The sequence below is a fragment of the Gobius niger genome (assembly GCF_951799975.1).
Source record: "Gobius niger genome assembly, chromosome: 13".
In the NCBI taxonomy this organism is placed as follows: domain Eukaryota; kingdom Metazoa; phylum Chordata; class Actinopteri; order Gobiiformes; family Gobiidae; genus Gobius; species Gobius niger.
In genome coordinates this window covers 28,686,849-28,707,286 of record NC_136864.1, presented here as the reverse complement: position 1 = coordinate 28,707,286, position 20,438 = coordinate 28,686,849, and the positions used below count along the sequence as shown (strand labels likewise).

The following is a 20,438-nucleotide window of genomic DNA, read 5'->3' as shown; positions in this document are numbered from 1 at the left end:
CTAATGTTACAGTGTGTGGGTTTAGCGCCGGTCACTGGAGCCCGCTCATGTCTTTCAGTACATCCAATCTTCACAGCTAACCTACCTCGACTAAGCCTCGCCTAAGCCTCTCCCTTCCTCCCCTGCCCTCCCCCTGCCTGCGTCTGCTGAGGAGACTTCCAATACCATCTAACCGTGCATGTGCTCCCCATCTCCCCTCGCCTGGGCCCTCGGGTTTACCCCCTTTTTACGAGCAGCGAACGTCCAACCGAGAGTGGAGGCGGGTGGAGGCTGGTGTTCCGGTGTTGTGGTTCCTCAGATCAGCGTTCACGCAGCGGAATGATGGAATATTTTCTAAAATCTCGCGCTGAAAAGGTTGAAATGAAACAGCAGGACCAAAGGGAGGCAAAGCTGTTTACTGTGCGCGGCTAATGCTAAGTGAGTAAGCTAGTAAGTCGTGCTGTATTATTATTAAAATATTAAATTACGCGCGGCCACTGTGGATCAACCTGACCAGCGTGTTTTTGGAGGTCGGGGAAGCCGTAGCACCTGGAGGAAACCTGGCTGGCTGCCTTCAGTGCTCCTCTGATCCTCCTCTGAGCGTGGTGTCCTGCACTGGTCAGCTCCTTCCTCGTCCTCCTCCGCAGCTCCCTCCGCTCCACAACAGTCTTTCACCATCTTCTCCTCTTTCGTCCCTTCCTTTTTTTCCTGTAGTGACGCCTCCACTGTGCTGCAGGTGTGGGAGCTCCTGGTGCCTCTTCAGTGTTTCAGAAGAAGGCATTTGTAGGTCTCAGATGTCTTTAGCTCATAAGCTAGCTGTTTGTTTACTTTTAAAAGCGGCTTTCTTCAGGACCTTTATGGACTCTGCAGTAAAAAAAAAGCACAAAACTACAGTAAAGACGTACAAAAGAGTCCAGCGAAACAGTGTCGAACACAGAAACCACAAATGCAGTTTGCGAAAAAAGGCAAAAAAAACGCAGCTGTACCAAGAGAGAGCAAGTTGCTGCTTGTTTACGCGCCGCCATGATATAAAAAAAAAAAATGAAACACCCTGTGGAGGCTTTAAAGCAGTACTAAGTAACGTGTTTACCTTAATAAATCCTTTCCGTAGTCCCTGTGGGGGTAATACAAGTGTTTATGGGATGATTGGAGGGTCTTTCATCTCCCCCTGGTGTCTCTGGCCAAAAAAACATGTTTGCAACTTGACTGCCCCCGGTGCGGAGAAAGCAATACACACTAATGGAATCACGAAGAAGAAGCTAACATGCTAACGGGCAAAGCTAACTGCGGGCTAACGTCACTTTAAACAGTATTTACAGCCAAGTGTGAGTGAAAACAAATATTTCCATTGTATAATTGGATGCACAGTAACCCTCTCTCCCTTCACCTTTCCTGTCAGTGTAGTATTTACTCTACAAGACAATTAATAAGTTAAAAAATTGTAACTTGCTACTACACCTGCAGTTGCACTTATGGCCTCTAGGGGGAAGAGTTACTTAGTACTGCTTTAAAATGACAAAATAACCGATATAGGACACACGCTTACCTCTTGATGTCTGTATTTATTCTTTACAGTAGAATTATGTGGCAATTGTGCTGCATAGGGATTGGTTGCATGGACTTAGTTAGCCATGTGCTCTGGGATTCACCCTCGCTGATGTGTTTATTCTCACTCAGTGGCATCGAACTGCCACTCTGTATCAGCACCTTCACCTGTCGTGTAAGGCCCCTTCAGGAACCTCTCCGTCGGCACGAACACTCAATGTGCACGTTCTCTCAAAGGGAGAGGCTGTGTGAAGCAAACCAGTCAGTCAGCATCGATGCTCAACAGGTGCGTTTCACCAGAGAGAGCAGCCTCACGTGCTACACTCACCGAACCACTTCAGCTGCACGTTTGTTTGGTAGTGTCAAAGTCATACAGCTTTTTCAAGTTTGAAGAAACAAAATTATATCATGTAAAGATGAAGAACCATAGTAACTTGTAAGTCTTGGAGGTATTATGTATCAAGAGTTGCCGCTGTGATGCTAAGAAAATCCACTGGAGATGATCCACTGAGTACTGAAAGATGCGCGAGTGGGTCAAAGCACAACTCCAGGTGAGATTTTGATGACAGTTTTTGTAACATGTTTAAAAGCTCTAAAAAGTCAGTTTTACACAACAGGCGGTGGAAAAACCTCACTGCAAACTAAAAGTATAATGTAAATATGAAAAATCTGAATCAGATTAACTATGAAAACATGACAAAATGTGACAAAAATGTGACAAAAACGCAGTGACAAAGCACAAAAGTTACTATCAGTTTTGTAGGTCTTAGCTTTCAAATGAGGCTTTGCACTGGTCTATAGGCAGTGAGCTCTGAAAAGCTTTTAGATTTGGGTAAAACCAAGATTAGTTAAGGCTAAGAGCTTAAGGTAAAGAAAAATTGTCAATGGAGCTTGTGATTGCTCTTTGGCATTGGTGGGTTGCCAAATAATCCCAGCTAAATCCAGCATCAGTGACTGACTCTGAAGTGGGTTCCTTTTTGCCTCTGATCGTAGCGGGTAATCGTAGCCCCAGTCCGCCCATACTTTCCCCCTGAAATCAAAGTGCTCTCGTTTTCCTGCGCTTTGACGAAAACTGCAGTTCTCAGAGAGTTTAACCGACTTTCTCCCCCCGCGCGCCGCTCGGCCTCTGCTGCGGATTATCGGGCTTGAGTTACCGCTCGGCTCTCGTGTATGTCAACAACGAGCCACTAGATACAAACCCTGGCAGTTAGTTACTCCCTCTGTCAAGTAAAACAACACCTAGCGCTTGAACTTTGTCCTCACCACAACCACAGTCTGTAGAGCTGGAGCCCACGATGGAGGCGAAAGGTACTGTGCTGCGGAACGAGGTTTGGCCCATCAATCACTACCCAATCGCTACAGCGGTTAGCTAATAAGATGCTAACGTTGTATGAATGTTTCTCCACACTAGATATGATTTAAAACATGCTAAATATGTTCTATTAAAGGCTGTGATCAAAAAACTTCTTATCTCTGATGCAGTGGTTTTGTTAAAGTTTTATCATTAGCGACACTTCTCCACTGGGGGCCGCCACTGTCATCTTATTTTCGTATCCAAACTTGGACCACTTGGATCATCTCCGAGTTTACATGTTATTATTTATTACCAGAGACATTTCTGCTGCCTCAGGGCCTGGACTACTTGCTATCATCAATGAAAAAATGAATTCACAAGTTTATCAAGATATTTCGCAGAAAAGCTTGAGGCCATCTGTCCAAGACAATGGCCCAGAGCGCAAAAGCAAATCCACTTCAGAATGGTTTCAGAAGAATAAAATACTCGGAAACTTACTAGTTACCAGTTGCCTGGAACGCAGCATTTATTTCATGACTAAAGCAGTAACAGTGTTTCCGCTGGACATTAAAAGCCATTAAATGAATTTACAAATTAAGGTTCTAATGGCTTCAATCGTTCATCACTGGCGGATGTAATACAATTAGATTGGGCTCTCAAAATGCATATATTTTCCTTTTCCTCAACTCACGGGTGCTGCCCCAACCAGGTCACCCTAGAATAAAATCCTTTCGATTCAATGACCAATACTTTCTCAAATGCATAAACCTTGTTGCTGTTTTGATTAAGCAATACCACCTTGTTTAATGGCTAGAACTGTCTGGTATTGAAGAGGCAGCGGGTGCTGATGATAGTCCATCTTTTGACCATCAGGCCAACTGTATGTACTCAATCTGAAACCCACCAAAATACAGAATTATTATTTTTTTCCTCATGTCCAGTGCAAATGTCCCCAACAACCATCAATACAAAGCTACTTTCTGGCATTGAGCTCATTTTACTTTTTGAAAATACATTTTGAATGTCCCCTCTTCTCTGTAGTCTCAAGTAGTAGGCCATTTAAAGGAACAGGCCACGTTTTTTCCATTCTGTGATACCGTAAATGCTCTAATATAGGCCCGGGCCTTTATTTACTCAAGGGCATCTATTGGAACCAGGACACAATTAGAGACAGGCCTTTATTTCTATTTGAGCAAAACGGACGACCAGGAAAATGAAGAAAAACGAGATTTGTGTCCATTTGCACCTAAAATATTACGTTAATTTATTAATTAACATTTCAAACCCTCTCCCAGCGGCTGGAACATTGACGCCTTTTATTTTTTCGGGACAACAGGAAGTGTTTCGTTGCTGTTAGCGGAGCTTTGACATCAATGTCACTGCAGGTTTCTGTTTCGTTTTTACCGCAGACCAGATTATTTGTTGTTATCTTGTGTAAAGGCGAGTTTAGACGGAGCGTTTGTGTTTGTGATCGATCATGAGACTGACCCGAGAGATGACGAGACGCTCGCGCTGATGGGAGGAGTTATTTTGAGCCGTGGGACTGACCTGCACACGGAGCAGCTGGACGTGCTTTGAAGACGCGATGGTGACTTTATTAAAACCCTAGAGGGTCACACAACATTTGTTGTTTGCCCTGTTTCCAAATATCGTCACAGGAGGTTTGAAAAGTGGCTAAATCTGTGTCAAAGTTACGCTCGGATCAGCTCCTCCGCAGCGTCCCCATCGGCCCGGGTTCCCGTTTGTTTACTTCCTGCACGTGAGTTTTCATTTACACTAGTACAAGACAAATTCCTAACATGGGGAATATTTCTACTGCTATAGTTTCTAATAAAAGCCCCGGCCTGTTTTAGAGACCGGCCTTAATTTGCCTCCGCCAGCCTCGAGCCTCTGATAGAGACCCGGCCGCTAATGGGATACAGGCCAGGATTAGAGAATTTACGATATGTTCTTACCTGAGTTTAGACGAGTTGACCTGTCTGGTCTTTGTGCCCGTGGAAGAGCGTGGTCGCTTCTATCTTCTTCCCATTTGGAGCTATAGGAATATACTGGGAGAGGCCAAATGCTAACAACATCTTTGGTCGTCGGTACGCATCAGCTCGCCTGAATTTCACTCTGCGCTGATCCATTTGATCAAATTCATTAGCAGTTTGTGCAGATTGTTAGCGACTTTGCCTATCGTACAGTAGATCAGCAACTGAAGCGTGTTTTGACCATGTTGATGTGACATTTTAGGCATATTGTTTAGCGTGATCGGCTAACAACGATTTAAGGACGAAAAAAGCAATTAGCCCACGATGAAACCCCCAGTCTTGACGGTAAAAACGATACTTTCCGATCTACACCCGCGCGTGCCTCACAGCGCTTCATAATTGGCCACGTCTCGCTGCTGTTGTTTCTTCTACTTCAAATCAAACTAATTTTAGTCTCCTGCCCCACCTGCCCGTCTCCCTAAGTGATGCCTTTGAAGCGCTGAGGATTGTGGGAAGTGTCTTGTTATGCTTCCGCCCCGTAAACCGTCTCGTGCTTCGTTTGATCCTCCTCGCTCGCTGAGAAACGCGGGTCAGCGCTTCTTTTTACGCGCCGCCGTATTTACAACTGACAGCTACGCCCCGCCGGAAATTCATTAGCGCAGAGCCGCGGCGAGGCTATTTCTGTAACGTTTTCTCTTGTTTCTTGTATTGGCGAGATAGCACGAGACAACAGGGACGGGGAGATAAAGGTCTTTTTATAGAGGCTTCATGGAGCCTTATCGCCTACAAGATCATGTAAAATAGTTGAGTGTTGTGTCACATTGGCTCAGGTGGTGAAGGCGGACGTTTGGCCTTTCCAAATCCTCGTTGTGTCGAGACACCTCACCCACCCGGGAGCGATGTCGGCTTTGTTTCAGATCCAGAACCGCTTTGGAACCGCTGAGAGTGTTTAGCGGGAAACGTAGTGAAGCTTCAATCGCCGACTGGACTGAGGTTGGTTGAGTTGAGGAAGTTTGTCGCTTCAATTCGCAGAACTCAGTCCAGTCGATGACTTAAAGGGATATTTCTGGATTTTTGGCATAGGGCCTCATTTCCTAGTTATCCAGAGTGTTGCTGGTACCAGGAGGTATTTTTTTTGTAATTTATGCAGTTCTTATATTTGAAGAGTTTCGTGGCGCTAGGTTAATGCAAGGCTAGCACATTTCTATGGTATCAGCTAGCCTGCATTAAAAACAGTGTGACCCGCTCCACAGAGCACCTGAGGCAAATCACTTATAACACCAGACTAACCATATAAATGTCTGTGTCCATAGAATATTTTTTGGAATATAACTGACCTTGCATCACATGAATGATCGCATTTTGAGGGACTATTTTCTAGCAGATCACTCCGCCGCTGCGCAGCTTATACAACCACGAAGCAGATGCTGCTCAAATATAAGGTATTATAACCTCTTAACTCCTGCCTGAACGGAGAGGATCTTTTTCCTCAGATTTTTTTTTTCCATCATTTTTTGTTGGGTATTCAACTCATTTTTTGTCACATTTTTGTAATTTTTTCGTCAACTTTTTGTAAATTTTCTATCACATTTTTGTCATTTTTTTGTCATTTTTTCGTCTAATTTTTGTAATTTTTTGGTCAATTTTTTATCACATTTTGGTCACATTTTTGTAATTTTTTGGTCACTTTTTTGTAATTTTTTTGTCACTTTTTTGTCATTTTTTGTCATTTCTTTTGTCATTTTTGTGACATTTTTGCCACTTTTTCATCAATTTTTCGTCACTTTTTTGTCAAACTTTTCTCACTTTTTTGTCACATTTTCATAATTGTTTTCGTCTCAGTTTTGTCACTATTTTCACACCTTTTTTCCAGAAGCTTTTGGATTGGGGTAAAGCCAAACAGGAGAAAATGTGCTTGGTTCAGGTGGGAGTTAAGGGGTTAAATGCAAAATGGTTAAAATTATTCTATGGACACAGACATTTATATGGTTAGTCTGGTGTTATAAGTGATTTGCCTCAGGTGCTCTGTGGAGCGGGTCAGACTGTTTTTAATGCAGGCTAGCTGATACCATAGAAATGCGCTAGCCTTGCATTAGCCTAGCGCCACGAAACTCTTCAAACATAAGAACTGCATGAATTACAAAAAAAAATATCTCCAGGTACCAGCAACACCCTGGATAACTAGGAAAAATGAGGCCCTATGTCAAAAATCCTGAAATATCCCTTTAAGCGTCACTGTCATGAATGCTTCTTGGACAAACGTTTGAGATGGACCAGGAACACTGTGGCGATGTGGTTACGTAAAGCACATTAATGTCACTGCATATGGCAAATCAATATTTTGTTCTTAAAGTCTGTAAAATTGTAGAGCGAAGAGAGAGACAGTGAAATTTGGATGTAAACAATCAAGTACATTCCCCTCCTGATGTACCAGAAAGCTACTTCTAGTCAAACTTTCACAAATAACGATCAAGCTCCCAGGAAAGCTCCTCTCATTAGTCAAAGTTTTGGCACCGGAGATTCTGATGATTGTCTGACATCAGCAAAGGGACAAACTTTAGGAAAAATGATAGGATTTAATATTACTTAACATCACATCAATTTGGGGGTCCAGGCGGTCAGTGTAAACATCTCAATTTGAGCACAATAATCCAAATTTTAGTTGTTTTGACTAGTTAAGTAGTTCTTGGGCATTTGTCCGAGATTATTTCACTTGTTCTGAGATGTTTCTGACTCGTTTCGATACATTTCGTCCTTATTTCAGGTCATTTTCTTTGCCAATGGGGTAAGAAAATTGGTCTTATCTCATGGGCAATTTTACTTTCTTATTTCAAGCGAGATTTACCTTAGAACTGGTCTGAAATGTCCTCAAACGAGCAAAGTAAACTAGGTCCGATCAGGAAAAGTGTCTAAATGAGTGAAAACCGACAAAAACAGGATGCATTTCCTCAATTCAAGTCATTTAAGCCAATGCTTGATATTCACTTTTTGCACTGAAAAAAAGCACTATTCAGCCGTTCGACTCACGATGCTTTGTCTTCCTTTGTGGGTGGAGCTCCTCTTCGCTTTGTGCGTCATGGACAGAAGCGGGAAATCTCTCGGTTGAATCCTGGTCTTTCTGTAAACTCCCAAAGACGATCATCACGCGCAGTATTTCTCACCAGGTCATGAATGTTCCATGATGAAAAGTGCGACCTGGACGCGTTTTGTTTTGCCAACAGCAGCGGCAGGTTCTGTCACAGAGGGGGACGGTCCCTATGAACGGTTTGGTGCGAAAGCGTGTATTGATGGTGGTTTGCAGGGGCTTTCCTTTCCGTCGGTCTTTCCAGAGCAGCTGTGGCCGCTATGGTTTATGGTTCCGCCGCTGAGTGTATGAATAATGACAGCGGAGCACTTTGAGAAGCTTCTCGAGCTTGTCAAGCTTGTACAGTGCAATACAAATGAAAGCCAGCACTGTTAGCATTTGGGCAAAAAAAGTGCTAGTGCCACGTATTTGGAATAGCCATGATGTAAACCAGGGGTAGGCAACGCCCTCCAGCACAGAACCTCTGGCCCTCAAGGTGATTTTGAGAAACATAATGACACAAATCAGAAAGTACTTTAACATTTTTAGGGTTAAATGGGAGAAATACTGTCAATACACCCAATGAGCTCATATTATGCACAACTCTGGCATTTGTAGAAAGTGCACTAGAAAAATAATTCATAATTTTAAGGAAGAAATGACAGAAACCTACTTGAATTACGAGATTCAATCTACAGTTGGAGTAGATTTGGTCTGGTCTTAGATCAGATGAAACATCTTATCGCCAATGGAACAAGTCATTATTCTCTCAACTCAGATTATATTGTATAATTTCAAGTGAAAAACAAATCTTTTTAAAAGTAAAAGTCCATTTGTCTGATTTCAAAGTGGGTTTAATGCTTGTTCCATTGACATTAGCATTTGTATCTTTATCTTAGATTAGTCCAAACAGACTCAAATTCAACATAAAGAATCTTTATTCAAGCAATTTTAAGTCATTTATCTCCTTTAAGAAGGTCATTTTTCCAGTTTAGTGCTTTACTTTGGCATAAAACTCGCAGCTTCGGCCCTCTGTCTTTTTACAATGAGTAAAATTGGCCCTCCGTTAAGAAAACTTGCCTGCCCCTGATGTAAACCATGGAAATACAGCGTGTGTGATCTGGTCTTTGCAGAGAGGAACCCATAGAAATTGAGTGGTTTACACAATTAATCACAAAAGAAATGGCAATTTTAATGGTTGCAATCAGCGCATCGTAACATCGCTAATTCGCCAGTAACATCGTTTTAATGGACTGGACGGCGTCCTTATAACTTACAAGTTGTGGGAATGACTTTGTGCCGTCGAGCGCTCCGTGCGGATACGAGCGCAGTGTTGGACCCCAGCCAGAGGAGGGAGACACATTATATTTACTGTCCTCCACTTAACAGGCCCAGATGAAGACAGTGACGCTCACAGGAGAGGCTCGACTGTCGCTGTTCACAGTGTATAAGTTCTGAACTCTTCAAACATTTCACACATTAAACTGAATAAAGTACTAGAATAAGAATTGCTCTTGTGCTGTTGAAACATAAATCCTGGAATGTTCTGCAGCTTGGCTTTTAAAATGACGTGAGTTTCGGAAGTCATGGATCTGAGTTTTGCTAGTTTGGACTTTGTAAGTGTGGAAATCAATCGAGCGAAAACTAATCAAGATAGTTATTCTTTCCTGTGGCCAAAAAATCTTTACTACTAAAGCATCATGATATTTGTGTAGTATAACCTAATGAAAATATGCAGTATCATGCAAAATTGACTTTTTGAGCTTTTAATTACATTTATAATATCTTTACATCGTCAAAAGGCTACCAGTGTTAATTTTGACAACATATTTTAGTTTAGTTTTAGTCTTAGTCTTTTGACTAAAATTTAATTTAATTTTAGTCGAGATTTAGTCAAAAAAAACTTTTCAATTTTAGTCTAGTTTTAGTCTACGAAAATTGCATGTCAATTTAGTCGACCAAAATTAAGACTAATTTAGTTGACTTTGCATTTATAATGTCCATTATAATCCTATTTAATCTTGTTCCTCTGCTTCATGGAGCTGCTCCACATGAACAAAGCTCAGAGCTGATCCTTTGGCAGAGAATTCACATGATCTGAGGCTCTTTCAGACGGTCAATAGAAGTTTGGATGATTTTAGTCTCTGCTTTTCATTTTCATTTAGTCTTATTTTAGTCGACTAAAATATCTGGACATTTCAGTCATAGTTTTAGTCTCATGAAAAACTTTTAATTTAGTTTTAGTCCAATTTTGGTCGTCAAAAATATCTCTGACTAAAATTAAGACTAAATATTTTAGTCGACGAAATTAACACTGAAATCTACCTGGAGTTTTATTCACAAAGTTTCAGGTTCATCCTCTTCATTTTGGTTGTTTCTTCTTCTAGTGCTAGAGCGCTCCGATCTGCATTTCCTGGGTCTTGTTTTGTCAGACATTGAACACAAAACTGTCCTCCACATTCTTAAAGCCTCAAATCCATCACCGATCCATCGTTCTGAGCAGCTACGGCGCCGTAGATTTATGAGCACGCTGTTAGCTGACGGTAAAGCTTGTCTTCATTGTTTTCCAATGTACTGTCTGCAGAGAGCGCTTCAGGCCCATTTGAAATCCTGACCAGCCATGTCTCTCGCTCTTTTTGCTACATATATTGACTTATATTAGTGTATACGCATAGAAAATACCCCTAGGTCGCAAGATGTTGTCAAGTGTAGTTTTGCAAAAACGCCAGCAGAGGACGCAATTCTTTCCCTGGTAGAAAGAATCTGACCACAGACAGGATTAGAACAGGTTCGACGTTGACAGTGTGGGCTGGTGTTTTGAACAGACAGACTGGATACGCTGGATCACTGAAAAAGAATGAAACAAAACCAGCTCCGGGGTTATTTTTGATGAGGATTTATTATACATAACAAATTGAAATGAGTTTTGTCCTCACTGTACAAGAGTCGGCCCTGTGAGCGCGCGTCTTTAATGCAGGTAATTAGTGAATGTTTGGGTCTTTGAGAAGAACGCCGTGGTTGCACTGACGGCAATGGCGTGTTTATGGCGTGTTTATGTTTCAACTCAGCTCATTATCACTTTGCGCCTTTGTGATCATTCGCACGGACCCAGAGGAGGAGCCGGGATCAGGGCTTTGCTGTCCCCGCGTACCCCCCCCTCCCACTGCTGGTGTAGGGTTGCATTTCATTGAAGTAAGGGAGAGGGTGTTTCTGAGGCAGAGGTCAAGATAGGGAACGTTTAAAGCCACACAGCGTAACATTTCACCCTATAAACAGATACAAATACAGACTTTTTTTACTGTGGACTCGTAACTTTGCTGGGTGCGGGACATCACCAGCAGCAGGAAGCCAAACACGAGGATTAAAAGCATAGAAATAAAAAGGAGAAGCAGCGTTCTATCCGAAACGTTTGTGGACCGTTATTGTATTTGTTCTGTAGCTGTTAGCATTTAGCCACGGAACATCCCAAATTATGAGCAATCCAGATGTTTTCGGTTGTTTGTCAAACCATCGACCACATTTTGGGGAGGTCCAAGCATCGTTAGAAATCATTACTGATTGTACAGGCCCTTTGAGCTAAATCCTCCATCATAATCAGTTAACTTTGGTCTGATACCAGTGTTAATTTCGTCGACTAAAATATTTCGTCTTAATTTTAGTCAAAGTGATATTTTTGCCGACTAAAATTGGACTAAAACTAAATTAAAAGTTTTTCATGAGACTAAAACTGTGACTAAAATGTCCAGATATTTTAGTCGACCAAAATAAGACTAAATAAAAATGAAAAGGAGAGACTAAAATCATCCAAACTTCTATTGACCGTCTGAAAGAGCCTCAGATCAGGTAAATTCACTGCCAAAGGATCAGCTCTGAGCTTTGTTCATGTGGAGCAGCTCCATGAAGCAGAGGAACAAGATTAAATATGATTATAATCAATATTATCAATGCAAAGTCGACTAAATTCGTCTTAAATTTAGTCGACTAAATTGACAGTGGGGAAAAAAAGTATTTGGCCAAAATCCAATAGAATGTCTATGTGAAACTGACCAAATACTTTTTTCCCCCACTGTACTTGCAATTTTAGTCGACTAAAACTAGACTAAAATTGAAGATATTTTTTTGACTAAAACTAGACTAAAATCGAATTACATTTTCGTCAAAAGACAAAGACTAAAACTAAACTTGTCAAAATGAACACTGTCTGATACACATACAGTTTCCACTAAAACCACAGAAATGATCTTAAAAACAAAAATGGCATGAGACAGACATGTTTATCCCGCGCCATTCTTTAATATAGGGCCTGGCTTCATCGTTCATTTGAATGGGGATGGAAGGCTCGATTCAAGCGGGTCCAGGACGACGTTGGCTAACAGAAGTACACATTCGTAAGAAGATGCTCAGAGCTAACGGCTTTTTTTGTGATTTATGTCCCAAATGCTTTGATAATACAGTCAAAACATCACTGTCGGTGCTTTGTTTATGTTTTGAGCTACACAGCAGTTTAATAGCATAACATTTAACCTGAAATATTCCACATTGTGGCTTTAAACAAGGTTCTAGCTTTAGCCAGTGTGAGAAGCCTTTGAATACGGAACCGAAATGTCCTCTCATTGATATTTGAACATCACTCTGACGGCTCGGTGTTGCTGGATAACTGTAGCGCGGTCGTGCACTTTGTCACGAATACGACATCGAGTTCAAGATCGTTGTATGTTTTGGTTTATATTCGTATTCTAAGGTTTGTTGCTGTGACTTCCTCTAGACTCAGTCCAAAGTGGTGCCAGCTCTTGTCCATGCTACTCCAAACCCAACACAGTATATTGAGAGCCCTAAACACTATCGATTCTCTCTTTTTTTTTTTTGTTGGCGCTGTCGGCTCGCCATATATTGCCGTCTTGTACTTTTTCCAGTGGACGATTTATTTATTGGGATATCTGCTCCGGAGGTACAGTGCATACCGGCTCGGAGGAGGGCGGGGGGGATAAAAGACGCTAATAAAAAGGGCGAAATATTTACTGGCTGCGGTTTACTGCCCTGGGGAATGATGCTTTGTGCATTTCTGTCAGCGTTATTTACGGCGTGTGTTTACGGCCACTTGAGAAAGCCAATGCGCGGATGGCTAATATATGGTTCCACTGTGCGGCGCGCACTCCGGCCCATCGCTGCACACGATTTCTCCCTCGCTCGCCTCCAGGAATTCAAAAAAGAAAAAAAAAAAAAGAAAAGATCGGCGTTTGTAATAGGTTGCGTTCATGGGCTGTTGGAAGTGCTCACAATGCAAAAAGGACAACAACAACGACCTGCTTTTGTCCAAGAACCATACTGTGCGTAAGGGCCAAAAATGTGACAAAAAATTGACCAAAAAATGATGAAAAAATGATGAAAAAATGACAAAAATGTGACAAAAAATGACCAAAAAATAACAAAAATGTGACAAAAAATTGACCAAAAAATTGACAAAAAAAAAATGACAAAAATGACAAAAATGTGACAAAAAATGACAAAAATTGACCAAAAAATATGACAAAAAATTGACCAAAAAATTATGAAAAAATTATGAAAAAATGACAAAAATGTGACAAAAAATGACCAAAAAATGACCAAAAAATGACCAAAAAATGACCAAAAATAACAAAAATGTGACAAAAAATTGACCAAAAAATTGACCAAAAAAATATGAAAAAATGACAAAAATGTGACAAAAAATGACAAAAATTGACAAAAAATTGACAAAAAAAATGACGAAAAATTACAAAAATGAGTCGAATACCCCCAAAAAAGAAGATGGTATAAAATCTGATGACGTGAGGAAAAAGATCCATTTAGATGAGTTTTGTAGGTCTTAGCTTTCAAACGAGGTGTTACACTGGTCTACAGGATTTGGGTAAAGCTGAACTGGAGAAAATGCTCTCGGTTCAGGCGGTAGTTAAGAGGATAAGTCATTATGCTATTTTTTTTTTTTTTAATTGACCAGGAAGTGCCCTCAAAATCTCCAACAATGCATCGTGTTAAAGGCACACTGCGTAACATTTTGGACGATACCTTCAACACAAAACATGCTCCTACACAGAAAACGATATTATTGCTGTGGGTAATGGATTTGGATGTGGACCAAACCTGTTTAAATCTCAAATTCTACCGACTTAAGTCACATCTCCATGGAGACGAGCTGGAGACGCCCCCACTCCAGGTAACGTTACCGTCATGTCTCAGGACACAGCGAAGGCTCATGTTTGTTTGTACATTTATGAAGTATTTATGACGATGAAAATATCTGTCCTAAAATAGATGCTTGTATTTCAAATGTATTTATTAGGTAAAATTCTACGCGGTGTGGCTTTAAGTAGTGAGCATCGACTCGTGGGTGAATATAAAACCAAATTCACCCTCTGTACGGCAACAGAACAGGGACAAAACTTCTTTCTCTTTGGAGCCTCTTATAGAAAAGTGGTAGAGTAGAATGAATAAGTTCTCGACACAAATACTACTCAAGTAAAGCACAGATACAGTTACTTTATTACTGACTAGGGCTGGGACAAAATATTGTTTTGCATTATATCGCAAAGCGTCTTTATTGTGATACGTGTATCGCATCAGAAACACCATGTACCATGTGTACTTTGATAATCCACCCAGTTCAAGCAAAAATAATACCGCAAATGATTTGGTCTTAAAGATACTGTAGTATTGTTAACACCGGTTTTGATGCTAATGCCTCTCCCATTTGCACTTTTCACAATGTTTTACTTAAAGGGCCTATACGGAGTTTAAAAATGTTAAAATTAAGTCATTTCCTCCCCCTACATGTTCCAACCATGTCCTAATGTCTAGAATGAGCCCAGACCTGTTCACCACAACTAAGATAAGATAATCCTTTATTGATCTCACAAAGGAGAAATTCACTATCACTGCCTCTAAAATCCTGCAATGTCTCTCAAAAACGTGTCCGAAGTGCCGTCATGCACGAACTTAAAGGAATAGGCCACCGTTTTTACATACTGAGATATGCTCTTACCTCACCTTAGCCGAGTTAATATATCCCCGTCTGGTCTTTGTCCGTGCGCTCTGCCAGGCAAACGGAGCACATACGCAGCCTCTCCCACATGTCACATAGCTCCAAAAAAGCTCACGATAGAAGCTACCAAGCTCTTCCACGTGTTCCCTATTTAAATAAAGTTACGTGAAGTGTTTTCAAGCGAAGTATATTTACACAGAAATGTAACGTGTCGATTTTATAAGCAGATAAAAAGAGGGACTATATTGTGAGGCGTAATGATACGAGGAGCAAAACGTCCGCGCAGTAACTCCTAAAGGTTATTGACGGAAGTGAGCGGGGGAAGTCTTTAGGAGTTACTGCGCGGACGTTTTACTCCTCGTATCATTACGCCTCACAATATAGTCCCCCTTTTTATCTGCTTATAAAATCGACACGTTTCATTTCTGTGTAAATATACTTCGCATGAAAACACGGGGATATATTAACTCGGCTAAAGTGAGGTAAGAACATCTCAGTATGTAAAAACGGTGGCCTATTCCTATAATATAGAAGGTGCAGTTACACATGGGACCTGCTGAGGTGGCAGTAGTGAGTATAAAAATGGTGAACTTGCATCTAGCCCCTTTAATATCAGCCTGTGCTTTGTTATTCACTTCATTCAGGGTAAAGTCTTGCAATGACAAATCGTAATACTTACTTATTAGAATGTTGCATCGCAGTGTGTATCATATCGTATCGGGCCCTCTGTATCGTGATACCAATTGCATCGCGACAAAAGCGCATTGTCCCAGCCCTATGACCGACCACCTCTGATTAAAACACACATCACCAGCGTAGCCCTCACTTTCCACTTTCATGCATGTTCAGAAGCAGCACAACTGTGACTGTCGGCGATGAAATGAGTCTTCAGTCGTCGTGTAGGGTCTGAACAGTTATGTCAGTAGGAAGCTTCTTCATATATCTTATTTCTTTGAACTTTATTCTTATAAAATAATCAAGTGAAACGTCTCCCAACTGAATAGAAATGATTAAAGTATAACACCGCTACGTCTTAAAAGCAAATTGAAGCACCTCAGAACTCTTTCTCAACCCCCCCCCGTACCCCAGTGCCTGTCGTGAACGCAACCTATTACAATATTTACCTCGCTGATCAAGTGGGGAGGCTCCCTGCGGAGACGGGAGGCCGGTGCGCCAGACGAAGGCGCTGTCAAAGCCAATGAGCGTCTCCCTCTTGTCCCACTCTCTCTTCGCACGTCGCGGACGACCCGGGCTGCTCTCAATATACTGGACCTTTTTCCAAAAACGCATGCAGGGCGGACATGTGTACTCCTGCATGGTCTCCTCACTACTGCAGACTGCTGCTGCTGCTGCTGCTGCTGCATGTGGCCCCCACAGAGTCACCCTTTTCTCCCCCGCCATCCCTGTAGACAACGAGGGCAAAACTAACCCCCCCCCCTCCCCCTCCCACCACCAAACCCAACGGGATAGTCCAGTATTTTGTGAAAAGGAGGACGACTCACACACACACACGGACAGGCCAAGGATCGTGTGCAATAGCGGCGAAAATGTTACGTTTGGAGGAGCCGACGAGGACATTAAAGAGTAAAAATGTAGAGAACGCAGGTGAAATATTACTACGATACAAGTAGAGTAAGTCGCTCTAGAGAGTACAAGAGACCGGGGATAGTTGGCACACGTCTTTCATCAACAGAAGTAGAAAATAGTTTATCAACCGGCAAACACAGGGTGCCTCTGTGTGGAGCAGGTCGTCACAATGGAAGGGGTTGGTTGTCACTGAATTGGCTTGTTGCACAATGTGGCTACGCTAGTTCCTCTGAGCTGAAGGTGTGGGCGCTAGTACTTCCTGTTCGTATTAATTTACATTAAGATTGGCATAGACCTGTTCAAATCATCGTATTTCCTAGAGACTCTGTGGTGGACGGTGAGTTCCTGGTAGACGATCACTTACTGCAGGTCAATGAGTTGCTGTGCAGTGTAAATATTTCCGTAGAGGAGACGTCTGTGTTTATAAGGATCAGTGAGTTTGTCTTGAAGCTAAAGGCTAACATTAATGTCATGCATTATACGATTTGAAATAGTGCCTTTTATTCCATTTTTAGCCTTCATGTTAGCCTTTAGCTTCAAGACAAACTATCAATCCTTTATGATCACAGGCGTCTCCTCTGGACTCGTTACATCAAGATTTGAACACACAGTAAATGATCATCTACAGAGACTTCACTGCCCACAACATAATCTTTAGACAATGTGATTATTGTTCCAGAAAAAGAAAACAGGCAGGAAGTACTGGCGCTCACAACTTCAGGTCAGAGGAACTAGCATAGCCATACCGTGCAACAAGCCAATTGAAACAGGAGTTACCCTCGGAAATTAGCATCACCTGGCACACATTACATGCACAGAGCCTATTTCAAACAGTGTTCATTTTGACAACATATTTTTGACTAAAATGCAATTTAATTTTAGTCGAGAGTTAGTCTAATTTTTTTTTTGCAATTTTAGTCTAGTTTTAGTCGACGAAAATTGCATGTCAATTTAGTCGACTAAATTTAAGACTAATTTAGTCGACTTTGCATTGATAATATTCATTATAATCATATTTAATGTTGTTCCTCTGCTTCATGGAGCTGCTCCACATGAACAAAGCTCAAACCTGTTCATTTGGCTGAGAATTTACATGATCTGAGGCTCTTTCAGACGCTCAATAGAAGTTTGGATGATTTTAGTCTCTCCTTTTCATTTTTATTTAGTCTTATTTTAGTCGACTAAATTATCTGGACATTTTAGTCATAGTTTTAGTCTCATGAGAAACTTTTAATTTAGTTTTAGTCCAATTTTAGTCGTCAAAAATATCACTTTGACTAAAATTAAGACTAAATATTTTAGTCGACGAAATTAACGCTGATTTCAAATAACTGTAAAATGTAGGAATTCCCCCCGGGCGCTAAAATATGGCTAAATGTCCTCACCTCAAGTCGCGTGCCCAGCTGAGTAAATTATTGTAAGAGATTAAGTAAGAGAAGAAGAATGCACTTATAATACGTCACTACCAAAAGACAGCGCCCTCTAGTGCGGTTAAGGAAAGCAACGTGACAACCAACCCATGTGACAAACAGCCCCGGTCTCCCCCCCTACACTTCTAAGTTAAGAGCTTTTATAGAAATGTTGTGGGATAAAGTACTAAATGACAACTCGCATCTAAAACCTAAACATAATATTAAAAAAAAAGATGTTTTGTCATTTTTCCGAACATTTTGAAACTAGATAAGTTAGATTAGTCACGTCTGTGGGGCCCCCTCCAGCCTGGGGGGGCTCTAGGTAGTTGCCCAACATGCCCACCCCACTGTGAGGGCTCTGCTTTAACCCACTGAATAAGAGTCGTATTTGCCTCTTTATTGTCTGGAACTCACAGGTGAAACCAATCACTACAAAACACAGTTATTATTCAAAGTCTTGTCCTAAAATCAAACATTTACTTTTCACGTTATGTCCCTCGTATCGACGGCTTCTCCAAACTGTACCAACTTTGTCCCACTTTTGCACCACATTTTTGCAGCTGATGTTACACGGAAAACAGAGCGGAGCTTTTCAAAATACTGAACTATCTGTGGGAGCATGAGACTGGTAGATAGGACCACCGCAAAGGCATGAGCAGTTCACCATGAGAGCAATGGACTGTCCTGGTGGAGATCTGAAACGAGGCTGAAAGCGTCGAGAACCAAGATCGTAGTTAACACGGCTGGTCGTTTACAAGGCTTTATTCAAACGGGTTGATTTTGTTCTCAAATCCAGTTCATTTCCTGGTTGTTAAAGGGGGTGTCGGTGTGTATATACTATAACATATTTGAAAAGTCAATTTCTATCGTAGCATGTTGCTTAAAGGCTCTGTGCGTGGAATGTTGCAGAAACAAAAAACAAAGAAAAAGAGTCAAGCTGATTGTGTCGCTATTTTCTACATCTGTAAACGTCAAATTAATATTAGCTTCAAGACTAAACGCTCCGATTTTGTACGTAAACAGATCAGTGCGATCCAATTGTCGTCACCATCACTGCCTCCCTGTTGTCCAGCCTGTGTTATTACACGTTACCACCAGAGGGCGGTGTTGGCCAGTTACCAAAACGCTGAACGACAAAGCAGATATGGCGGGATGTATGTTTTTAAACTACAATTAAACACAAAACAATCAGGAAAATGAGGTAGAGCAACGACGGCTTGTGGGCAAATCACTTTTTAAAAGTTTAACCGTTTGTTTTGCTTCACCCGTTGAGCTGCGTGAGGTAGCGTTAGCACCGTTAGCTCCTATTGCTAAGTGTCTATGGCTAAATAGAGCGACTTACAAAGCATAAATGTGTTTAAAAAGTTATGTTATACCCTACATAACCTTTTTAACATATTTCATGATCCATTGGCTGCAAGTTGCCTGCCCCATAATGTTAAAAAAAGTATTTATTTTGGTGAGAGAAGCACAGACAGCGCAGGAAGTTAGCAACATTCCATGCACAGCGTCTGATGGCAGGAAATGCTGGGAGAAAAAACAAACTGCAACACATCTAATGATCAATATCCAATCAGTGTTCAATGCCAGAACCAAAATATGAAAAAAAAAAAAAAAAAAAGTTTGTAGCGGTCATTTTCTGGCCACATTTGCAGCCGAAAAGCATCGCCAGAACTGGTCTCCTCCTTGACAGTCCATTGAGAAGTAGGCTATAGGTTTGGGGGTTGCTGATATGGAATCATCACGGGGGTGTTGTATAGTGGAATCTTTTTTTGTTTTTGTTTGGTCTCATTTTACAAACTGTGGGTCGTTTACCGGACAATTCAAGCATGGCTGTCCGCTATCTCCGAGACGCTACATGTTTGAGAGCTCCTCAACTGTCAAATTACAGGGGAGGGGGGGGGAAATCACACGGCCAAATCTCAAATCGAAGAGCACCGTTCGTTTTCCACACGACTCTGGGACATGGATTTTGGATGGTATCCTAATGGAGCCATTTAAATCGAGCCATTCATCCTTCATATTGATGTTCACGTCGAGATATCGCTACTGAGAGTCTGTTTCTTTGACCCGGACGACCTTGAATGCTGTATTTTTCTTTTCTTTTTTTCCTTTTTGCCGGACCACTCCACGGTGTAACCCCTCAGTTGCACTGTTTTTACTTCCACACTCACTTTTCCCAGCATGCGCCGTGTTCACCGAGGCGCCGCCCACTCTCACTGACTTGTCCACGCCTTCTGTTCTCCCGCCCCCCCCCCCCTCCTCCGCAGGTATCACGACAAGCAGGAAGTGACCAGTAACTTCCTGGGCGCCATGTGGCTCATCTCCATCACCTTCCTGTCCATCGGCTACGGAGACATGGTACCGCACACGTACTGTGGCAAAGGCGTGTGTCTGCTCACCGGCATCATGGTACGTACGCCGCTTTATTTAGGTCATTTAGGTTTTGTTAAAGCTGCACGAAACATTTTTTTCCCCCGTTTTCAAGCCGTGAAAAGTCAGAGTGAAAGTGTTAGCTGCTGATTTCTCGCTCTCACAGCCCAGCAGAGTGACCGACTACTTCCCG

The 20,438-nt window shown here is 41.7% G+C and overlaps 1 protein-coding gene across 1 annotated transcript in view; it reads left to right on the top strand.

Annotated features, from left to right (window-relative positions):
- Positions 1-20,438, top strand: part of kcnn1a (potassium intermediate/small conductance calcium-activated channel, subfamily N, member 1a) — a 114,859-nt gene that overhangs the window by 74,426 nt on the left and 19,995 nt on the right. Inside the window, exon 5 of the mRNA XM_079570127.1 lies at positions 20,143-20,284. Within this exon, the coding sequence (XP_079426253.1) occupies positions 20,143-20,284 (142 nt within the window). The remainder of the gene's footprint in view (positions 1-20,142; positions 20,285-20,438) is intronic.